At 47.0% G+C, this 23805-nt stretch overlaps 1 protein-coding gene across 2 annotated transcripts in view; it reads right to left on the reverse strand.

Annotated features, from left to right (window-relative positions):
* Positions 1 to 19443, reverse strand: part of WTIP (WT1 interacting protein) — a 74722-nt gene extending 55279 nt beyond the window's left edge. The window contains exon 1 of one of the 2 annotated variants that reach the window (XM_008491679.2): positions 17567 to 19443. In XM_008491679.2, coding sequence (XP_008489901.2) covers positions 17567 to 19037 — 1471 coding nt within the window. In that variant the 5' untranslated portion in view covers positions 19038 to 19443. The remainder of the gene's footprint in view (positions 1 to 17566) is intronic. The other variant, XM_030457593.1, reaches the window with a different exon arrangement.
* Between the last annotated feature and the right edge of the window lie 4362 nt (positions 19444 to 23805).

Consider the following 23805-nt stretch of genomic DNA (forward strand, 5'->3'; position numbering starts at 1 on the left):
TCTTAGATAACGGTCTATTTCCAGAAGGAGCATGACAGCCTGGAACAGGCATGGCATTACGTAACCACGTTTGGTTATAAATTCAGCTGCTCCTTCCACAAGCAGTATACAAACACTACACGTCCACAGCAGCCCCCCCATTGCCAGCACCCACCCTGCAAAGGTGCCACTGGCTCACTAGTTCTCACCTGCTGCAGAGGTTCATCATCATTTCTAGGTTAAGCAAACCTAGGAATAGGTTTGCTTAAACAAAAGAATGCATATAGGTAGGTATTATACCAAGCTACTTAGAAAGACTGAACTATTCACTTAAGGAATGCTGGAAACTACTTAAAAACCCTTGTCGTATCAACCCTCTGAATCCAGGGTTTTTTGCAGTTATTAGAAGTGACACAAGGAGGCTTTGAGAACATGGAGAGAGACATTATCTTCCTGTAAGGACATCCTACAGGAACTGCAATTACAGAGAGTCACTTGCCATAGATTTCTCCCACTTTAAGCTCATGAAATATTTTAATTCTAAGTACCTTTTATTGACAAGCCTCATTTTCCTAGCCCTGGCTAGAGTGAAAAGCCCATTTTCCTCTGCAGCTGTAAGGCCGAGTCCAGGGAGGTGCTCAGTACTAGTGCAAACAGCCACTCCTCTGCTCCTATAGGACAAGAAGACACTCACACCATAAGAAAAGCCTGTCCTGATCTAGCAAGCTGAAACCCCTTGGGACATCTGGTCAAACACAGCACTAAAAGACATGTAAACAGGATATTCTAATTTTGCCACCTCCATCTCCGGTAAGCAGTGATACCACATTCTATATATATTTCATCACTATGGATCCAAGCTGGGGGGAAAAAATGTAATAATCGGAAAACTAACAAGTTGCCAACTTTCACAAAGCACATAGCAAAACAAGGCTTCCACAGACTTGGGCAGTCCCATGCAACTCTAAAACAGACAAGTGGTAGTTGCTCCAGGTTTTTGTCAGATTCTATATGCAATGATTCTCACAAGAGGATAACTGATCTTCCCATAACTACAAAAGGACCCGAGCTCTATTTTCACCTTCACTGAATTGCTCTGCCAGCCAGCACTGCTCAGAACCAGAGGACTGGGCAGATCTCACCTCACTCAGTAGTGACCCTTCCACTGAGATGGGCAGCAGCACTGCAGTATGAGGTCATGCTCCAGTGACTGAATAAACACAGCTTTACAATGCTTTGTACCATAAAAACAGATGCCACACAGTGTAAAGTACTGATGGTTACCTTCGTACTGGCAGAAATTCAGGCAGGTCAGGTATAATCTGCCTGGACTACTTTGACTTTTTTTTATGTATAATGCTGGAACCACAGTGCCCAACAAGATTTGCCTTCACAAAACAGACACCAGCATCTGCCAACCAGCCCTCAGCACTAGAAGACCCAACCATACATCAGAGCAGGCCTGTTCCCAGAACTAGACCTTGGTGCCTTCTCCACATCTACTCTTCTCACTGTCTCCATGCCACTATGGCAAGTTATCCTCTATTTAAGATGACTTTCATAAGATGGACTCAGTTCCTTGTAGAGCTGGATGCTAGACTCCAGTAATAGTGATGAACAAGAGGCAGGATACTCTTTCTCTCAGTCCCTTCATCCCACCATCCCCTCAGCTATCCCGCTGCTCAGACATCACTCATTTAGTAACTCATCAGCTCCACCAGCCACAGTCTGTCAGCAAAGGAGCTGTAGCTAAATTTTTAGCAAGATGTATGAAAAAAATAATGAAAACACAGTATTGGAGCAAATGCCTCCAGGACAATTCTTCGTTAAAAAAAATATATATTTCTAGAGGCAGCAAAAAGGAAACTCAAGAACTGCAAAACCAGGGAAAGAATGAGCAGGCCAAAGGGTTAGGGAGGTAATTTTCCACTTTGCTAGTTACAGTAAACATCTCCAAATAATGTGATCTTATGCAACTGATCAGTCAAACCTTTCTTCTCCATTTTGAAAGGTTACACAGTGGTGAAATGTTCGTTAATTTATGTCTTAGAGGAGCAGCTAAAAAGTAACAAAAACATGCAATCTTTTCGTAATTATAAAGTCAACACCCCAGTGATATGAGAAGCCTCTATTCATAGCAGCTAAAAGGAGCATTCATTGCCCTTTACATCATCCCTTCAGTGTTATGTCTTGATGCAATTTAACAGCAGGTGAAATCACTAAAAATTGGGAACAGTGTGAAAATTTTTCCTCTATCTGGTTTTAATTAAAATACTCAGCAAAACACACAGGACCAATAAAGACAAGGTAACCCTTTCCACCTCAATTGTGCTGTCTGTTCATCATGACAGAGCTCAATGGAAACCCCACATGCAACATCAGTGGTAAATATTTTCCCTACTATTAAAGCAGTGGTTCAGATTAGGATCATGACAAACGCAGTAAAAGATAATTCAGAGGTGATTATGATCTATGTGGTAAGTGTCTTCTGGCCTTTTAAGTCCCAGAATGTCCACCTGAGAAGCTGACACCAGAGTAACTGCTATTAGGAAGCCCAGATGAGTCCCGAGATGCCTCACAGGCTCAGATCATGGCAGTGAGATCTTCTATCCAGGCACTGGATGGTTGGGAGAGGCACTGACTGACAAGACTTGCCCACATTAGCAGAAGACAGAACCTACTCCAAATCCTCCAGGTCCTGCAGTCCCCTGGTTAGACACAGCTCTTATGGGCAAACTGCCCAGACACTGAGAATATGCAGGGCATGGACACAGCATGCTCCCAGGCATCCAGGGCCCACATTCAGCTTTGGTATCCCAATGATCCAAGACAGTTGGACATGAACACCAGCTCAAGATGCTGTTGGCTTTCTTTGCCACAAGGGCACACTGCTGGCTCATGTTCAGTAGAACCCCAGAGGGCCTTTCTGCAGAGCTGTTTTCCAACCACCAGGTCCCCAGGTCATGCTCTTGTAGGAGGCTGTTGCTCAGGTGCAAGTGCAGGTGTTCAACTCCATGAGGTTCCTGTTAGCCTGTTTCTCCAGCCTGTCAAGGTCCTGCTGAATGACAACACATATACCCAGTCTTATCAACAACTCACCCCTGTAATACAATTTGCAAACTTGCTAGGGATGTACTCTGGCCCATCATCCAGGTCATTAATGAAGACGTTAAGCAGTACTGACCACAGTAGCAACTTTTGAGGTGCACCACAAATGACTGGTGTCCAACTTGACTTCATCCTGGTGGTCACAACTCTGAGCCCAGCAGCTCAACCAGTTTTCCATTCCTCTCACAGTCCACTTATCTAGTCTGTACTTCACCAATCTGTCTGGAAGGATGTTATGGGAGACAGACTCAAAAGCTTTACTAAACCTGAGATCAACAGAGCAGTGGCTCTCTCCTCATTCACCAGGTTTTTCATCATAGAAGGCCACCCTATTACCCCTGCTACACATTTTCCCTAGTCTTCCTTTTGCTCATACATCTGCAGAAGCACTTCATGACCTTCATATTTTTCACCAGATTAAGCTCCAGAAGAGCCTTAGTTCTCCTAACACCAACTGAAAGTGCTCAAGAGTGTTTTTATATTAATCTCAGGTCACCTGTCCCTCTTTCCACCTCTTACAATATATTTCCTTTTAATTTCTTTCTTACGAGCTCCTTGCTCACCCCAAGCAAGCCCCCTGTCACTCTTGCTCAACTTCCTGCATGTTAGGATGGACCATTTCTGAGCCTATAGGCAACAATTTTTCAAAAATCAACCATCTCTCGTGGACCCTTTTCTGTTCTTCTTAGAGACCTTAAAGTCAACAAGATACATAATTTATATATGCAATACACTAAGTCGAGACAGTCTACAAGAATTCTCTACTGCAAGTACTAGCAGACTGCACTTAAGTATTCAATTAAAGCTTTCTCTAACTACATTCACAACAAAGTAACAGGTAAGTAAAGATCTCCCTGTCAATATTTACACATTTGACTCCCACTTAAGAGATTTAACTCCCCACTGGATGCTCTTTAGACTTCCAAATAAGCATAAACCCATTTCTGAGTCTGACCTTTAATCAAAACATTTAAGGATCAGTGTGTAAATCACTCAGCTGGGATTTTCCTTCTCATGCCCTAAATCACTGCAGCACAACCTAATGCAACCTTTCCTTTTATTTCAGCAAAGCCCTTCTGAAATCTCTCCCTTCACTGTATCCACTAAGAAATAATATTTGCAACCATTCCAGTAAAAAAAAAAAAAACAAACAAAAAAACAACAAACCGCTCACAAAACTTCTTTTGAAAACCAGCTAAAAGAATTAGTTTATTTTTTGGTTGCTTGGGGTTTTTTTTTCCTCCTCTTAAAAATTACTAGGGTCTTTTGACTTTAGACCAGATGGATCTAGTCTCCTCTATCTAATTATACCCATGGGAATAAGAGTAGCTTTTACTAAATCTGTGAAGAATCTCTACTGTGCTGCCTCTGCAGGGTTAAGAGTGATGTACAGAGCTGTGCCTATATATCCCCTGCTTGTCCCACTTGTGCCTTTGAGAAGGATTTCATCATTTCTGGAGAGGAGCTATCTGTTCAATTTAGAGAAAGAATCACTAGTTATCCTCAACTAAACCAGATTCTGTTTCTGTCTAGTATAGGTCACAAGCAGCCTTCTCTGGCTGTCTCCCACCATAGCCAGAAAGAAAGGTGTTTCTTCAAGCAAAGCAAGAAAAACGAAGTTATCGTTACAAATGGTTGCTGCACATTGCTTTTCACCTGAAGGAAACCACAGCTTTTATCTGGCAGTGGCGTCAGTGACTCAGGCTGACAGGAATGGCTTGTGCAAGTCTCTGGCAGGGAGAACACAGGATGAACAACCAACCTTTTCCCTATCTTACCTTGAACGAGCAGATATGCTGTGAAGATGTGTGGTACCACATAAGAGTTTGTCAAGCAACTTGTATCATCCCTAGAGAAAAAGCTGTGTTCCCCTACAGGACTAGGTTTAAATCCTGGTGATATCTGAAGTAGGTAGCATCTAAACATCTGTTGACAGCAGGACCTTCAGACCTGAAACTGTCCCCCATCCTCCAACCTCTTCTTTCTGTGTATAATATTGCCCAGTGCACATCTTGCTACTACTTCTCAATGAACTGATCTTGGAGCTCTTTGAGAGCAGAAAACTTTGAAGTATTTTATTCTTATTCAGGATCAAACATGGGGACTGTTCTCTGTTCAAATTCACATTCCAGGTCACACATAACAGAACAACCTCATCTCACCTTTTTTCCCCCCCTCCCAGGTCCTGGCCCTGAGCTGCAGGATGAAACCAAACATGCAACTATTTGTTATGAAATGGTCACACCTGACCCTGAAGTCAGACTTCCTGTACTTCAGACCCCAAGACAACACTTGGTCCCCTTAAGCCAACTGCTCAGTAAGAAATTGCAAGCTGCCATGTCAAAAAAATTTAAACAACAATTGGTTCACAGGCTTATTCCATTCTTTTTCTGGCTGGTAAGTAGTTTTTTTCAGAACAGTAGTGCCACGGGTGTAAATGATGTGTGCAAAACTGAGCCTGGACCAGCAGCACATGCAGGTTCTGGCTGCTGACCTTTCTTCAAAACAGGAATGTTCACTGTTTAGGGAGATGTTTTTACAAATGACTGGCATCTGGCTGTGTAGTTCTTGTCCTCTGAGATGAGTGGACAGGTCTGTGAGTCCTCCAGTCTGGTCTGGCCCAGGCACAGTGGCCTTCAGTAGTCTTTCAGCTTGTCATCCTACCTGCACAGCAGTATTAGAAATTCCCCATGCAGGCACACTGTACAGACCAACCTACTTGGAAGTGCAAAAGCTCTAAGCCTCACTATTCATAGGGTATTTTGTCAGGAAACTTGAAGAAAATGCTCCCCCCAGACCTTGAAATGCACTCTTTCTGACCCTGCAATAACCTAACACCAGACTGAGAAATCTGCCAGTCTTTAACCATACAAAACACCCAGTAATTTCAAAGCAAGTTCTGCCTATAAAGAAGCCCAAGATTTGTTCCTAAGCTCAGGAGCCAGTGTATTTTGGTTTGTATGGTGTTTTTCTTTCACAAGCTACAGAAAGAAATTAGATGGACGTGAGATAGGACAAGGGGCAACAATCATGAACTAGAACACAGAAGGTTCAACCTAAACATAAGGAAAAACTTCTTTACTGTTAAACAGAGCACTAGAACTGGCTGCCCAAAGAGGTTATGAAGTCCCCACGTCTGGAGACATTCAAAACCCACCTGGACACCATCCTGTGCAACCCTCTCTCAATGAACCTGCTCTGGCAGGGAGCTGGTCTAGAAGATCTCCAGGGGCCCCTTCCAACCCCTAACATTCAGTGAGACAGAGAGCCCAGCCAGAGCCAGGCCACTGCAGCAGCCAGACAGGTACAATCTGCTCCCCACTCCTGGCAGCCCCATGAGGAAGGAAAGGCCCTCCAAGGTGGGGAGCAGAGGCAGCAGTAGGGAAAGGCAGAGCTTCACACACTTGGCACACCAGAGCTTATTTGCAAGTTTACACTTGGAGCATCTTCAAAGTACATTCATTGTGAAGAAATGCAAATCAGTCTCTGGGGATCACCTCTTTCTGGACTGGTTCTTCACCAGCCTGAGTTTCTCTCGGATGTGGAACAGGGGCTGAAAACGCCTTTTTCTAAGAATAACATCAGTTTGCTATTACATGGCATGCAAGGCTATTTCAGCCTAAACTAGGCTACTCTTGTTTTTCCTAATAGGTCTGGAAGACTTTTGGTTTTGTTTTTTTTTTAAATAGAGTGGTCTGGCACTAGAGTCCTTCCACCCCACAGCAGAAGGGGAAAAGCTTGCCCCTGAAGCTCTAAGGCAGCCTAGGATCTGGTGAGTGAATTGCCATGCCTCTACTCTGCTAGAAACAACACTAAGGGGCAAACCTTGCCTTGTACCTGCCCTGTGTTCAAAGCTCCAAGCCCAAACCTGCCAGAGATTTGATTTTTTTCCCCTCTCTCTTAATTGGGCAGTGACCTGCTTTGCAGGTGTTGCTATGTGGCTGCCAGGAAGCCCTGCACCACTCTCCAAGACCAGGCAAGACCTTCTGGCACAGGCACTCTTGCCAACCTCACACAGGAATGTTTCCCTCAAAACTAACTCAGAAATAAGACTGGGAGGTTCTCCTTCCAAGGCCAACCAGAACAGCAAGCCTTTTTCTAATTGTTTGTAAAATAAAAACTGAGAGAATCTCTGATGCCCACCAACATTTCAGGAAAAAACCTCAAAAGTATCCATAAAAGGGATCTATTATGTTGCTGCAAAAAAGGCAACCAAAGGAAAAAACTGGCAACAGTACCCAAGTCCCCAGCCCTTCATTCACAGCACACACATCAGAGTGCTCTTCACAACCACCTGCAGATCAGAGGCAACAGGTATCACATCACTCACATTCCTCTGCTTTCTGCATCCTCTACAGGCTCAGGACTTGATACCTTTAAGTGACTTCTGTTCTGGGCAGAAAACTATGAGGAAAGGAAAAGCAGAGGGTGCAGGCACAACCTACATCCCACCCTGCCAAAATTACACATGAAAGTCTAGTTCAGCCTCTGGATCCACCTTCTTCAGACTGACATTTCAGTGTCCCAAGACAGTGGGATCCCAGCTTCTGCAACAAGGAGCTTTCCTAGGATTCACATGCATCTTCCATAAAAACATCTACTGCAAGAGAGCAGAGAAACTTGGGAACTCAGAGCAGAGCAGATAGCAGGCTCTGTGCAAGTTGAAAGAGGTCAGCAGGACTTAACAGAGCATCATAGCCCTCTCTCACATCATTAACTCCCCACCTGCTCTTTGTTATTTACATCATAGTTTGCAGGAAACTGTCTATCTGTCAAGATACCATGTTCCCAGGGAAACCACACATCACTTTTACAGCCAAAACACAGAGTAGTCAACCCCACAGTGGATATATTCTGGGAGGTACAGAGGCAACTAGGCAGGCCAGACAGAGGAACACAGCAAGGGTAAAACACAGATGTGAATTTGCTTATTCCCTGATCTCTGTGGTGTAATAAAAACAACTAGAGATGACTCCAAGATGTCAGAAACAAGTCAAAAATGCCCCAGTGACCTCAACAGGACTGTCACGAATGAGGAAGGTTTGGATTTATCTTATATCTCTTCCATTTTCTAAATAAAATACATTGGTTTATACCTTGTATGGATTTTGAGATGTCTTAAGGATTCTTTGAGTTAAGTCACTGAATCTCTGCACCTGAGCTGCAGGAGTTTTCCACCACTGCAAGTGCCTGGCTTGCTGTGAACCACTGCAACTTCACAGGGCTGTACCACAGGCTCAGCCTTGCTCTAGCCAAGAACAGGTACAACAAGCCAATATACTTTAAGACAACCAGCTACTGACTTCAGGAAATTACATACTTATTTCTCAAACCAGCTCAAAATCTGGACTCAAACACACTTGAATGTTGTGCAGCTCTGTTTTGTATCTTGAGTGTTTAGATCTGGGAAACATGGCTTTGATTAAAAATGGGCAAGCCACCAACTACAGAGAATTTTCACATAACTGCTTGGCAAAAGAAGAGCTGCAACAGTTATTAGTCATTAATCAAAAGTTCTGCCTTGTCCCCTGAGGAATTACCTGTTTCCCCCATCTACACCTGAGAATTGGAATGCTCAAGGTTAACAGCATGGCAACTGCCACAACAGAGAAAAACAGAGATCCAACATTTTACAAATTACAGCTCTTTCCACCACCTGGTATAAACAGCTATTTGTCAAAGCTGATATTGGGCCACAGTATCTTTTGCATCTTCCCCCTTTTTATTTTGGGAGAAAAATTCTCTTTGAACTAACTTTGTTATGGAGAGGTAGAAAGAACAACAGGTAAGACACTCCAGAGAGACCATGAGCCTAATCCTGCTGCACTCCATGGTGATGACAAGAGGAGGCAGGGCAGCCGACCACAGCACTGGGTTAGCACTTTTTTGAGCAGAGCAAACCATGGGTAAGTGGTAAAGTCTATGCACTATCCCCTTCTCAAAGACATTCCCCCAGTGATGATTATTTTCTATTAATTCAAGCAATATCTGGCCCAAACAGACCAAGTAGGCATTTCACACCAGGAACAAAGAGCACAAAACCAAGATCCTACTCTTAACACTAATGAAGGCACTGTCATATCCATGGAAAACAGAATTAAGCCACAGCAGCAGAGAGCTCAGCTGTCTCATTTCAGTCAGGTCAGCACTAAGATTTATGTAAAGATGTAAAAAACAATGATACTTTTTCCTACCTTATTAGAAATTCTAACAAAGTTTTCCAATCAACTACACACCATACATGTGCTGCAATTTTGCCCACTGCAAAGCCCATGCACAAAAATGAACCTCAAATTACTTGCATTTAAATTTGGGACACCCACAAAACACCTGACTTGCCCTGTGTTTCAGGTTCAACAACACACCACAGTGACCTAACCAAGGACCTGCATTTAGGACTGGCCTTACCCAATGCTTCCCAAAATCCCATGGGCCAGGCCTGTCAGCACAGAGTTAACATTGAAGGAGAGGAAGAAAGTGCAGCAGAACCACCAAACTTCCACCCAGGAGTTTTACTCACAGGATCCCAGCTCCCTGCACTGCATTTGCTTGGGGACAAGCTTGTCACACAGCAGAAGGGTTTATGCAATGACCGCCAGAACAAAAGGGTATTTCCCATGCCTGGGAGAGACCACAGGGTCTCCATGGACCAAAGGAAATATGATCCCAGTGAGCTGGACCATCTAAATATGCACAACACCCATACTGCATTTAGGAATGGTTTTGTGTTTCTCTTTATTTTAACTTTGAAATTTTCTAATTTTTCCAAGTGGCCACATTAAAAGGGGGAAAACATCTCGTTTTCACTTTCCACAAGTTCTGTGGTGTCACAAGTGAAACAGTTCACCAATTACATGTTTGTATGGACAGGAAAGCAAGCATGTGAGCCCCAAGCAGTCCCTCTGCAATAGCTATCCACTTCTCACAAAAACTATAAACAGGTTCTGAACTGAGCCTTGTTCAGCCAAATTCTTAAAAAAGCAATGGTGCTTAGCCAGACTTGATTGACCTTTTTGAACCTACTAAATGCTGCTTCCTTGTCCATTTGATCCCCTCCCTGGTTATTTCATGACAGTATGTGGTACTGATATCCTTTACAGTTGCCACATCCTTCCCTGAGCTTTTGCCAATGTTCATACATACACTCATTAACCCTCACAGCAAGCTGGATGCATTTCACTGCTGCCACCTGCAATTACAGAGTTCAGGCTAGGCTTGGGGGAGATGGTTAATGCTAAAGTATTTGTTATTTCAACCCAATCACATTGCCCTTCAAAGTAACTTGACTTAGTCCTGGCACTTGGAGAAACTCAATTCTCTGGCACCTCAGCTCTCAAAGACTCATCACAGGGCAAACTCTTGAGCACACCTGCAGCACAGCACCCATCAGCAGACCCCACACCAGCCCAACCCTGATGAGCAGCACCAGCCAAATCAGTCCAATATACCCCTGCTTCCAATTCATGCAGTAGCTGCCACTCTTGACCCCTTCTCTCAGCAGCAGGAAGCGTCAGGGATTGCAGTCACACTGCCAGAGGATGGCTGAGCTGTGCTTGTCAGCACATGAGCTCCACCACCACCCCAGCAATGCAGGGGTCCAAACCAAACTGCAAACTGGTTTGAATGCAAAACCTGACATGAAGAATTTTTTCCAAACATCTCAAATTTGAAAAAAAAAAGGTGTCACTGGCAATAAATCCTTATCCCCAGCTGAGTACCCCTGTGTAAGCTCTTACATGCTTTATATCCACAGTAGCTCTCAGCTGAGCATTAAATAAGTGTTTGTGCTCTGGGGTGCTGCGGTTTTTTCCTTAATGAGTCATAGGGTTTTTTCCTAAAAGTTTGCTGGAACGCAAAAATGTGACATTAGAGAGTTGGTAAGACTGCTCAGAAAAAAAAAAAAAAAAGGAATGAAGTTTCAAACTGTATGAAATACTCCTGATGAAAGAGATATATTGCTTACTTGTCAATATTCTTGTGCCCCTCTGTCTCAAGGCACAGTAGCAAACAAGCCTAATGCTGACAGGGAGTTAAAAATACACTCTGAGGTTAATAGACAGAGTTAAACATACCCCACAACAGAAATATCTGCTCAAATGTAGAAAAAGAAGGCAAAATCCACTTCCAGAGACAACATCCACACAGACACAACAAAAAATCACATCAATCTCCAAACACTGACATTCACTGGTTGATCATTAGCACATCTGCTAATTTTGCTAAGAGCTGAAGGCTGGTTCTGCTCCCAAACAAACCAACAGGAATCCTGCTGCCAGCCTCAGGAGCTGTCACACCCCTGGAGCATCTCCAAGCAATGCCACATCACAGCCCCAGGTACCTCTGTCTTGTCAGGACTTGAATCTTTAAGGCAGTTGAAAGCAGCCCTCCAAAACAAGCCTTCTTAAACATGTAATCCAACAGACACCATGCACATTCCTGCATTTCTTCCTCCTTGCTTCAGTTTTGCTTTGTATCATACATTCCCAGCCCTGTCGTTTGTCCAGGATGGGCATAAAAATCCGAAACCACATTATACTGACTCACCCAGTTTCTCCAGCCACAGAATGGGAACACAATATTGTATCATTTACACATTTCAAATGTAAAAATGATACAACTTTGGGAAGATTTTCCAAAAAGAAGCATCAACCTCAATCATGTAACTACAGCTACTTCGACAGTTACCTGTTCCCTCACAACAGGGTCATGTTTCTCCTCTGCAAAATATAGCACCCACAGAATCCATTAAAAGATTTACTCCCAATTCACACACCACCATGCACAACTTCCCAGTGCATGATTTAACACCAAACTGGGACATTCACACACATAAATCTTTATGGGGGATCAGGCATAAGGGCTAGGTAAAGAGCTGCCAATACAAGTTAAACTCTGTGAAAGTAATAATTTTTTACTTTGAGTCTTGCTTAGGATCTCTCCCTCACCCCTCCTAAGAGGGCTGTTTTTTTTTTTCCTGTGATGGGCACAGGGAAAAAGGTGTGTTTAATAGCCTGATGTTACTTCTGGGAATCTGAGAGCCTCCTACTTGAGGAATACAATGCAGACCTGGCTTGGAGCTTGTGACAGAGCCCTAAAAAAAAAGCAGATGTAATTAATTGCTTATCATTTCACACAGCAGCCCCATGGCTCTGCAATCACCAGGGGTACAGCACATTCCAAACCAAAGCAAACTGCTACACAGGCTCCACTCAACCCTTAACAAACCAGTACCCTGTCTGCAAGGATACAGACTCAGACACAGGTGGAAAGAAACTCCCTTCTTCACAGGCATTCTGCATGTAAATGATTCCTTTACTGCAGACCCATAGAGCTGGGTGGCTCATCCTTTCCCCTCTTGGACTATTGCTCCATCACCACGTGGCTCAAAAGCAGCCAGCTACAACATCCACAAGGGTATGAACAGAGGTGCATTTCCCAAACTATAAAGCAGCAGTAAAGGATAACAATTCCACCAGGAGTTACTACACCACAGCAGTGCTTAGGCCTACAGCAACTCTGTGCTACACATCCAAACCTCTATATCAAAAACCTTAGCTGTGGGACCCCTAATAAAATGTGGTGGTTTTTTGGAAGCTAGAAAATATACCAAGTGTTCTGGTACCAACTGCAAGCCCACCTAAATTCCATCCAGACTTTCAATTTCATCTTTAAGCAATACAGCTTCTAGGGACTATACACTATCTGGTCTTAATTTTGATCACACATCCTTCTACCACATCAACCTGCAAACACAAAGGAAACATGAACATGCAGCTGTGAACTTAAATACACTGGAGGGCCCAAAAGCCAATCCTGCAATGTCAGCAGTATTTCTCAATGCAAAGAAACAGATTTGTGTGTATGACTGTGTACACAAAGGGCAGAAAGGGTGTGCATGTGTCTAGGGATCTATTTCTTCCCTTCACCTACCTGCCAGGCCAAAGACTTTTCAACAGGATGTTATCTGTAGCATTTCTTGGTGGTGCTCCAAAAACTGTGTGCTGGTACTACTGGGTGGTTTTCTGGAAAGACCCAGCAGCTCTCAAAAGTCAAGCATACTTTCTAGGGTAAGGACAGGCTTTTGCTAGACAGTTGACTAGAGTTATTAACAGAAATCAGACTTCGTGTCTCATTCAAGACATCAACCAATCCTTGCTTTACAGGATACAGAGGAAGGGGCTGTTTCCCTCAGGGTGGAAAAGGCTTAGACAAAGGCACCTGTGAAAGCTGACAACTGACTGTGATGGTCTAGTCCTTTCTCACTGGGGAGCACCACACATCATACAAAACTATTCTGCATATCAGAAAGAGATATGGGGCTGAGATGGCAGCAAGGGGTGAAGGACTCTCCATGAGCAGTAATGAGAAAAGGCACCTTCACAAAGAGCATTGCACAGGGGTGTTAGAGGACATGAGCAAGATTGCCAATTTGCTGGTCCATCTCTAGACTTTGCACAGAGATTAAACAGCCAGCACCCCCCCCCACCCACTCTTCCATCTCCTCTTTAGTTCAAGACAGTGAGACTTAAGTCACTTTTTGCACAGGATCCCACTGCCCTGACCAAGATTAGCAGACACGCCTTGATGGCTGAGGGCTGCAGCACAGCAGGGGCTGCCAGGACAGCACGATTGCTGCCTGTGCCCCTCTGTCAGCTCCCCTTCCATTCCTGACAGCACACCAGAAGAGCCACAGGACATGCAGAGAAGTCTTGTTCAGAAACCAACAGGCAAATCAGCATGACTGTTCAACATTATGACAATTCCCTGCCTGCTAGATGACAAGCCACAGGTTTGCAGACAGTCCCTTCAAGGACTGCTCTGACTTGGACGGGCATGCCAAAACCCAATTTTTGCCTTAAACTGTCTTTTTCAACACCTAGAGATCGGAAGAATTCTGCAAAGTAAATAGAATTTCAGACTCCATGTGAGCTGATGACTTTCCAACAGCCATAAATGTCCTGTTGACACCTCAGGATTCACATTCAATTTAAAACATCCCTGAAACACAACTCTTGACAATTCACCTCATCACATACAAATGCTCAGCTGAGAATAGTTATGAAAGGGAGTGAGAGTGCTTTTTTATTACCTCTCTTCTCAGCAACTGCCACTAATCTGACCATGTTTACAGAACTGTCAGTACCTTGGCAGGGGACAGACACAAGGTTTCAAAGTGAAAATGATGAAGCAGTTTGGGCAGAGGGAGCACAGGAAGCATCTACAAAGGAACGAAGTCTCACAGCTTTACCCCATGCACAAGTGCAGACCACTGCCAAAGGAATGGTCTCAGCCTCCCAGAGCCTTCTGTCTGCACCCTCTCCCTTGGGTCATCTCCAGCCACTTCACTGACAGAGATGAACTGGAGCAGCTCGCCAATCCAGCCTGGGAAAAAAAAAAAAAAGAATCCTTCCTTTCCCCTTCCTTGTGTGCAAGCTTTATTTCTGTAAGGTCAAGGAGAGCATGTGGCTACAACACACTGGTGAAAGCACTTGGAAGTGGCAGGGTGCTACCTCGCAGCTGTCCAACTGGAGTAGGACAGGTGCAGAGCACTCCTTTTGCAGCACTGTCACCTTCAGTCAGATAAAACCAACTGCAGATGGGTGTTTTCCTTCTCTACAGATGCACTGAAGCCTGCCAGAAGATAGGGAAGGATGGAGAAGGTGAAGCAGTAAAGCAATGGTCCCAGCACACTGCTGCCTGGAGCTATTCACACCAGCATGGAGCTATTCACACAGCTGTCAGTCCCCTAGACCTGCTGGGTTGCACACTGTGTGGCTTCTCCAGAGCCCCTTTGAAGTTCAAACCCTGCACATGTGCTCCCCATCATGTATTTATCTGCTTCAGACTACAGGTGCCTCCTGAGGCAGAGCAGTAAGATATGGAAGAGCAGCCAGGGCCTGCCAGCACAAGAGCAGTTTGGGGGACACTCAAACTGCCCCACAAATGGAGAAAAAGGGCAGAGTTGCCCCTCCACCAAACAGAGCTGGATAGTCACTTAACTTCAGTTTCACTATAACATGCTGCTTAATTTTTCACTTTTTTTGGGGGGGAGGGAGAACAGAACACAGTAAAATTCCCGGTGTCCTCATTTTAGTATTTACTCACTTAGACGTCTAATTAAGGAGTATTAAACCATCTCCTCTGCTCCCTCTACCTTTGTTACACAATTGGCTCAACACTTCTGTTCTCCAAGGGCATCACAGATCACACCACACCTGCCTCTGCAGAATGCCAGACACCAGCACTACGGGGTAGAATGCATAAAGACTCCAGCTGCTATGCAAATCAAGACATTTCTCCTTGCTTCCCTTTATTAACATTGCTTAAGACTTATCTGAGGCAAGTCAAACTCACTAGCAAACTTCTCCCCATCCTGTTCTCACTCTCCTTGCCTCTGTCCCATCAGCCTGCAGTTGTCCCCGCCAACTCCACTCATGTGCTTGCTCAGGTGAAGCTCAGCATTCACTTCCAGGAGTGATCAAAACCAGAAATGCAGGACAAAGCACCCCAGGATTTATGAAAACCACAACATTTTAAGGAAATCAACTTTCTCTATTAATGCACCCTTTTTTTTGGGTTTCACCTGCTTCCAGGGTGAAAGTCACAGCAGTGCTACTTTGTGGTGTTACAATAACTACAGAGCAGCTGGAACATACACTAAGTGTAAGGGCACAGGCTTACTGCTGATCCTACATAGGACAGATCTGCCAAGGCTTAGGGCATGCTGCAACATGTCACTACAGAATATACCTGCAAGTAATGACACTCACAACAGACAAATTCTTACAAAAAAAACCTACTCACAACAGATTCCCCAGGGCTGATCCTGGATTCTTTGATCACACACCAACCTCCCCTGGCCACTGGAAACCCCTCTCAAGAGGCTTAGGACAGCTGTAAACTTGTTTCTGACTCCAAATACATCTTATTTCTCAGTCCCTCACTCCCTCACCGTTTATCACAGACATTTTGAAAGTAACATTTCTCTCAGTGTGTTAACAAGCCCTCTCATCCAGCTTCTGCACATATTCAGAAGTGAACCATTATTGTCCTCAGCTTGAGACATTCAGCTAAGGAGGAGTACTATGCCAGGTACCAGACTCCACAAAAGATGCAGTGGAAGACCATCAGCTTTCCTATCAGCCCTATGCAGGATGAAGAGAAGCAGTAAGCACTGCATTCTGCTTCCTTTGTCTGGACAGGACAGTTTGTAGGAACTATGCCACTGCGGGTCATGGAAAGGTCCTCACAGGAGAGGGTATTGCTCACTCAGCTACCTCTGCTTACAAGGAATCCAGCAACTCCTCCCTTCTAAGCAGGGTGTATTAATGCTTTGCCAAAAGTGGGCGACCCAGGTAATGCATGTCTCATCAGCAACACTCATGTTGGTCAAAAATCACACACACCAGCAAGCCTCTCCCCTGCACCCAGGCAGCACACAAAAGAACAGACATAACTGTCCCCTCAAAGGCCATGGACAGGGGCTGGCTCACCCACAGCCCATCACCTTCCCAGGCCTCTTTCTCCCTCCTCTGCCAAGAGCTCTTACACCCTTACATGAGAGCCTTCAACTCTCATTTAAGCAGGGGACAAACTACTCCTGACTACTCTGTCAGTCACCCTCATCTGCAGTCCCCAGGACAGGAGAAACAGGGCAGTATTTGCACACTCCAGGATCATCTTTCAAAGGCATTTTGGCCTTTTCCACCCAGCACAAAGAAAGACAGGGAAGCTTAATCCCGACTAGTGTGACTACAAAACGCGTTCACCCGTTTCAAGAAGCTACTTTTGGTCTACAAAGAAGCAAGAACAATTCAGGAGATTACCAAGAGGCTGATTTAGACTCAGCAAGGACAGAGGGTTCTTCTCTCCCATCCCAGGGATGACACTGACTCCCGCCAGCCCTCTGTGATGAGCAGACCCTGCGAGGCCTCATGGGGCAGAGACAAAGCCGGGCTCCCACAGGCACGCTGAACCAGCACAAAGATTTTATTGAAAAGGCACTAAAAACTGCTTCACCAGTCATGCTCATCGTCTATTAAAGTTATCACAGACAGCCCAAGAGCATGACTGCCAACACCACAGCTTCAAGGATGCTGAAGGTTGTCAGCTTCATCAGTCCAATAGGAAGGGAGGCAAACGAAAGAGAGCATAAGCCCTCAAACAACAGCTTCTAAAACACTTCAGACAAGTCTCCCATCTGCACACGAAAGGGGAGGCATCACATATCCTGGCAAATGGCATAACAGACAGAAAAGAGATCACACATCAGGCGCAAGCTATGGTGCAAGCACCTCTGACACCAGTGAGACAGACAGCAGCACTTGTAGCTATATGGTACTTCAACAGGTCCAGAGCCGCTCTGGGCATCACACGCTCACTTTCCCCGCAGCCAAACCCACCCAGTCCTACCGCTGCTCTTCAGCCGCTCTCCCACTACAGGCCGTGGACGCCCGCTCCCCCCCGGCAGCTCACTCACCGAAATACTCCTTCTTCATGTGCATCTCCAGCTCCTTCTCCAGCTCCAGCGTCAGCGCCTCCAGACGCCTCTCCGCCTGGCTGGGGCCGCTCTCCCGGGACGGAGTCACCTGGTAGGGGAGCTTGAATTTGGGAGCCGAAGTGGAGCCTTTGGTCGGGCTGTAGGCGTAGGGGGAGGCCGCCTCGGGGACGGCGGCCGGGTGCTGCTGGTCGTGCCGCGGCGGGGACTGGGCATGGATCTTGTGGTAGACGTCCCCCAGCTCGGGTGCGGCGCCGTCCTCCTGCAGACCCGGCCCCAACAGAGAGGAGCGGGGCGAGGGAAGCTGCAGCTCGGGGTAGGCACTCATAGAGCCTCGGGAGCTCCGCGAACTCTGACTAGAGATGCTGGAGCGGGGGCTGACCACGGCGGCGCCCGCCGCGCTACGGCCCTCGGGGCCGCAGAGGCTGGAGCGGGGGCTGGCCAGGGCGAGCCCAGCACCGCCCGCCCCCTCCTGCTCGGCACTGCCCGGCGGGCCGTACCTGGAGTCCGAGTAGCTGGAGCGGGGACTGGTGGTGCAGGAGTACTGGCTGGCGGTGCTGGAGCGGGGGCTGGCGTGGCGCTGGTCGTAGCCCATGCTGATGCCGCTGGTGCGGTTGCTGCTGGGTTTGCTGCTGCCACCACCGTCGTAGCTGGTGAGGCTTGCGCGGGGGCTGGAGTGCTTGCTGGTGTCGCTGGCCGTGCTGGCATAGCTGGAGCGGGGACTGAGGGCCGCACCGTCGTACTGCACCAGGCTGGCTCGGGGGCTGCCGTACTTCTCCTGTCCGGGCACCACCAAGCTGGAGCGGGGGCTGGAGAACTTCTCGTAGGGCAGCGCTGCCGCGCCGCCCAGGCTGGAGCGCGGACTGGAGAACTTGCCGTGTTCGGCGGCGGGACCCGGCGAGGAGGCGGCCAGGCTGGCCCGCGGGCTAGCGGCGCCGTACTTGCCGTCCGGGCCGCCGGGAGCCCGCCCGCCGCCCTTGGCCACGTAGCCGCCCTCGTAGGCGCTGCCCCCGGCGTAGCGGTAGCCCTCGGCCGAGTAGCGCTTGCCCTTGTCGGCGAAGCCGCTGTAGCAGGGGAGCGCCACCTCGGAGCGGGTGCACAGCCCCTCCTCGCAGCACGGCGGTCCCGCGGCCGGTTGCGGGTCGGCGGCGCGACCGTTGGCGGCGCGGAGCGGGGCGGCCGGCGCCGCGGGCGGGTAGGCTTTGCCGCAGGGGGCGGCGGCGGGGAAGGCTTCGGCGGGCGGCGGCGCGGCGGTGCCGTTCATCTTCCGGCCCCGCTGCTCCGCCGTCATGTGGGCGGCGATGACCCGCTTGGTCTCCTCCAGGTCGGGGTGTAGCGCCAGGTCCCGGCGGCCGCCCCGGCCGTACAGACCGTCCGGGCAGGGTTCGTAGAGGGACAGATCCTGCATGAACTTGGTGGCCTTCAGTGCCATGTCCTCCTCGTACTTCTCCATGCTCGGCCGGAGCCCGGTGGCGCGGGGCGGGGGAAGGACGGCGAAAACTCTCTGCGAAACCACAGCCCGAAGCAGAGAAAGAAAAGAGGAGAAAAAAACCCCAAAACCAAGCCAAAAAATTCAACAACAACCAAAAACACTCCTAAAGAAAGCCTCTTCCCGCGGTCCTGGCGGGGCAGCAGTAAGACGCAGCTCTTTCTCTGGAGAGCTGCTCAGCAGCAACCAGGCGAAGCGGCAGTCACCTCAGCGGCATCCCCGCGCCGCGGCGTTCGACTCGGTGCGGCCGCGCTGCCCAGCGGAGCGCAGCGAGCGGAGACGAGGAGCCCCTGTGTCACTTTCCAGCCTTAAATAAGTTGCTCGGTCCAGTCAATGGCGCGCTGCGCGGAGGAATTTGTGCTCGGTGGCTCCCTGCCCCCGCCGCCCCCGGCCGGCCGCCCGGTGGCGGGGCCGCGGCCCAGCCCGCACCCCCAGGTGGGGGGCGAAGGCGGCGGCCGGCCCGGAGGGGCTTTGCGGCGCGGCGAGAGGAGCGCGGGGCGCGGCAAGTCAGGGACTCCTTTGTGTGGGGCAGGAATGCGAGGAAGGAGACTGGGCGCTGCGTCCCGCTGGAATGTAGTTAATGCCGGAGCCAAACAATGATTTTCACCGAGTCAGTCAGGGAGAGGGCGGCCGCGGCGCTGCTCGGCGGCGGGGCCGGCAGCTCCCCTCCGCGCCGCCCGTTCTTCTCGGCCGGCGCTCACCGAGTCCTGTCCGGGGCCGGCGGGCGGTGCCGCTGCTCGTCCGGGACCGGGGGGCTGCTAGGCTGTCACGCGCCCCGGGCCGACGGCGGGCGGGAATCCGTGATCTGAGTCCCGGCGTGAGGGCTGTGGGGGAAGCCCGCAGGAGGGGCTGTCAGGGAACAACCGCCCGGGGTTCCCGCCTTCCGGGGGCTCCGCGAGCCCCTGACTGGAACTTTCCGGCGGGACCCGCGGCCTCGTCGCGCGCGGTGCAGGGAGCAGCTCTCGCGCCCCCCCCTCCTGCTGGGAGCGTCAAAAACCGAGAACGAGATGGGGAAGGGGTGTCTGTCCGCAGGGTCGGGGGTGTCTGTCTGTCCGCAGGGTCGGGGGTGTCTGTCCGCAGGGTCAGGGGGCTCAGCCCCGCTGCTGCAAATGGCTCACACACACCTGTGCGAAATCCCAGCACTGGCCAGGTGACTCCACTGAAAGGAACCACAGTTCAGCACGGCAGCTGTTAATTATTTGCAGTTATTTAGCCCTTACAAAAAAAAAAAAAAAAAAAAAAAAAGGCAACATTGAGACGCACGATAAACATATTGTGGCCTAAAGCAATCCATGAATTGACAAGCGTTTCAAAAAGCACGCTACTGTCTGTGTAACTTTGGAAGAGCTTCATCTGTTGATTCGGTAACAAACAAGATCCAGCACTGCTTGCTGTTTACATCTGTGTACACAGGAAAAAGGCTGTCAGGAAACACCTCCGAAATGGCTACTGCGCTTAGACCTCCAAGGCTGAGCTGTGTTCAACAGCTGATTTTTATCAGCCTTACAAATCCATGATGATCATTCATGATGATGGCAGAAATGCTGGCAAAGCCCTAGCAATAGGCACCTGAGTGGTGTCCTTACGCTGCAAGGTGCTGAGCAACCTGTGAAGAGAGAAGTATGTTGCAAGTTTGGGCTCTAGGCACTCTGCTGTGCCAAGAACATTTTATCCTGTTATCATACCTAATTAAACATTAAAGGCACCTGTGCACTCAAAAATGTCCCTAGCTGTGGAGGGCAATTGATTGGCAACCTGTTTGTGTGTGCAGGGGTGCTCTTTTCTAATAAGTGTTCACATCTTTGATTACACTTTTGGTCTATCTCCTAAACAAATGGTTACCTGTGCTTCTACAGCTTTACTACTTGTGGAACAAGTTACATTCTACCTGTAGTCTGCAAGTGTGTGATGGTGAAAAGTGCCTCCTGAAGCTGTGTGTGTCCTAGTGCACACCATTGCTGCTCCAGCTAACACAGCACAAGCCTTGGGCAACAGCACAAAATCCCAACAATGTGCTGCTGCACAGAGCAGGATCAAAGCAGCAGTCCAAGCTCCCATCCCATTCTATCCTGGGACTTTCTTGTAGAGCTCTCAGCCAAGATACAAACTGTGCTGTCAGCCATGTAGCATGGACATGTACCCATCAAAAACAGGATCTTTCCACAGAACACATGGAAATCAACATTAACTTGAGCCCTCATCTGCTCCACCAGGGGCCTCCTGTGCACATTTTGTTCAGGGCAGTGAGCACCTCAGAAGCTGTTGCTTTCAGATGCAGAGCTATTTCATCAATAGTTCCTGGGGCCTGTGCTAGGATGTTCTATTCTGTTATTTTTAACTACTTACTGCCCATTTTTATAAGATTGTCTTCCTAATAAACTAGGAAATGCTCATGGGCAACTCGGTCCATCAGAGCACATGTAAATGAACTTACAAGGTTTTTTAGGTTTTTTTGTTTTTTTTTTTTAGGAATACTTTACAACATTAGATAACTTTACCATTGATCTAACAGAATGGGTAAGGCATACTGGGAGGTTCTGGCTATATGCTTATACAAGGAAGCACTTTGAGCATCTGTCTTTACAGTAGGAACTGCTGAGCTGATGCTATGTGAAGCTGGAAGCATAATCTACAGCAGGAGCATTCTGAACCACAAATCTGACCCAGTTCCACCTTTTGAGTTAACACAGTTCTGTGGCACTTCTGCTGCCAGTAGGCAGCAAGTTTCTACAGTAAGCCTCTTGGTACATAAGTCTTCAAGGAACATTCTTTGTTGAGTATTAGCTCATGGGAAAAATACTGGGGTCCAAGAGAATCTAGGGGAGCTAAGAAAACAGGCCTTCTTAGTAGCAATGTGGATCAGATAATAAAAATCACTTACTTTTACTGTTGAAAGCTTGAGCTCAATAAGGAAATCCTCAAAGCAAGGCCCAGCTGAGCCTGTAGCAGCCCTGGTCCAGAGAGTATCCCTGCACAGCATTCCCATCTCAGCCTTACTGCAAGGGCAGTACAACAGACCTGCTCTTCACCAGTAAATTGTACTTCTGTCAGACACATAATGAACATAACATTTATTCACACTATAGCCACAGATGTAGCCCACATGGGTGAAATAAATATGTTTGCAGCAGTACACAGCATACTCAAGCACTGCTGTACTTCTCATAGAGGACCATATGTGCTGGGCTGTGCAAACAAAAAGTGTAGAGTTAAAGCTGCTGTTGCTGTAGTAAGTAACCCATCATTCTCCTTACTGTGATACGTAAGAAAATACAAAGTAATTACAGCTTGAAAATCCTGATGTGTTTTCCTCCCCCAGTTTATTTTCAATATAATTGCTTAATTTTAACAGTAAAATGTATATATTGCAAAAAGACTCACACTTGCACAACTAAGCACACAAGAGCTGTCAGAGTATTATAAAAGCTGAACTTAATTTCTTAATTTGGTGTGGTAATCCTTATGTCTGATTTTAAGTTATATCAGTAAATCAGATATTAAGGAAAGCCAGCTGCTTCTGTTAAATAAACTTCTTTGTCTAAGACTTAAAGGGAGCAAAAAAGCCAGGTGGAGTTATTGATCTGTGAACATCAGCTGGCTGGGCCTCCTGTTTCTGCTAATTGCCCGTGCCTGCAAAGGAAAGGCTGCCCAAGCCAACAGGCAGGGAGACCTGATGGTCTGCAGGGGATTTTCTCTCCCTGAGTTCCAAGTAGTTTATTGCCAACAAAGCAGAGAATCTAGTCTAAATGTAAGAATTCACAGGTGAAACTTTAGCCCTCAAAGACAATGGCAAAAATCCCACTGACTGGTGTTGTGGTGTATGTTAATATCAGATGTGGTTTTACTGACACAACACAGGAGAGCATTCTTTGTCTTACTTCATCAATTTAACAATTTGAAATGCTTGACAGATTTGCTTATTCAATTGGATGCTACCTAATTTTTTTTCAATCTCCCTTGTCATCTGCAACACTAAGGAAAAAATGAAATTATACCTTGAAGGCCACAAATAAGACTTATTATTACTCAGGGACTTACTGTTCTGATTTCCAGATTTAAAATCGATCAGTTCCTTGGTGAGGAATGTAATTATTCCTATTCTCTGGTCTATTTTAAGCCTAACAAAGAAATAAAACAAAACATAACACAACACAAAAAACGCTTGTGAAATTCATACAAACATTATGCAGAGAAGTGCTTTTATTTTGTGAGAAGGGGCTGAAGTTTTTATTTTACTCAAAACAATAGCTGTATTGTATTTATCGTGGCTTTGTTTTGCTTGTTTGTGTCCTATATGTTAATTTAATGTGATAACTTAAGTATAAACAAACTTTTTGGAATATAAAGTTTGGATATTAATATGTATTTGGACTTGGGTGATTTTTTGCCCAATCACCTTGCTCTGACATATTTTTTAAAATACTCTTTTGCAGTTGATCACAGCTTTTGAAAATTGAAAGTATTGAACATGTTTTAGGGCACCATCTTCTGGTAGACACAACACATTGTATTTGAATGGTTACCTCTCCTAGGCACAACTATTTAAAATATTTTTTACTAACACTACTCTGCAGGCTTACAGGTCATTTCTCCTTCTAAATATGCAATAAAACACTATTTAACATTTTTTTCATTCTTCTTATTCATTGCAAATGCAGCTATTCATTGTGCTGTACAAACATAACTGGGGACAGACCCTGTGAAACTCCAGTCACAACAGGAACTTTGTGAA

Source organism: Calypte anna, chromosome 11 (genome assembly GCF_003957555.1).
Source record: "Calypte anna isolate BGI_N300 chromosome 11, bCalAnn1_v1.p, whole genome shotgun sequence".
NCBI lineage: Eukaryota > Metazoa > Chordata > Aves > Apodiformes > Trochilidae > Calypte > Calypte anna.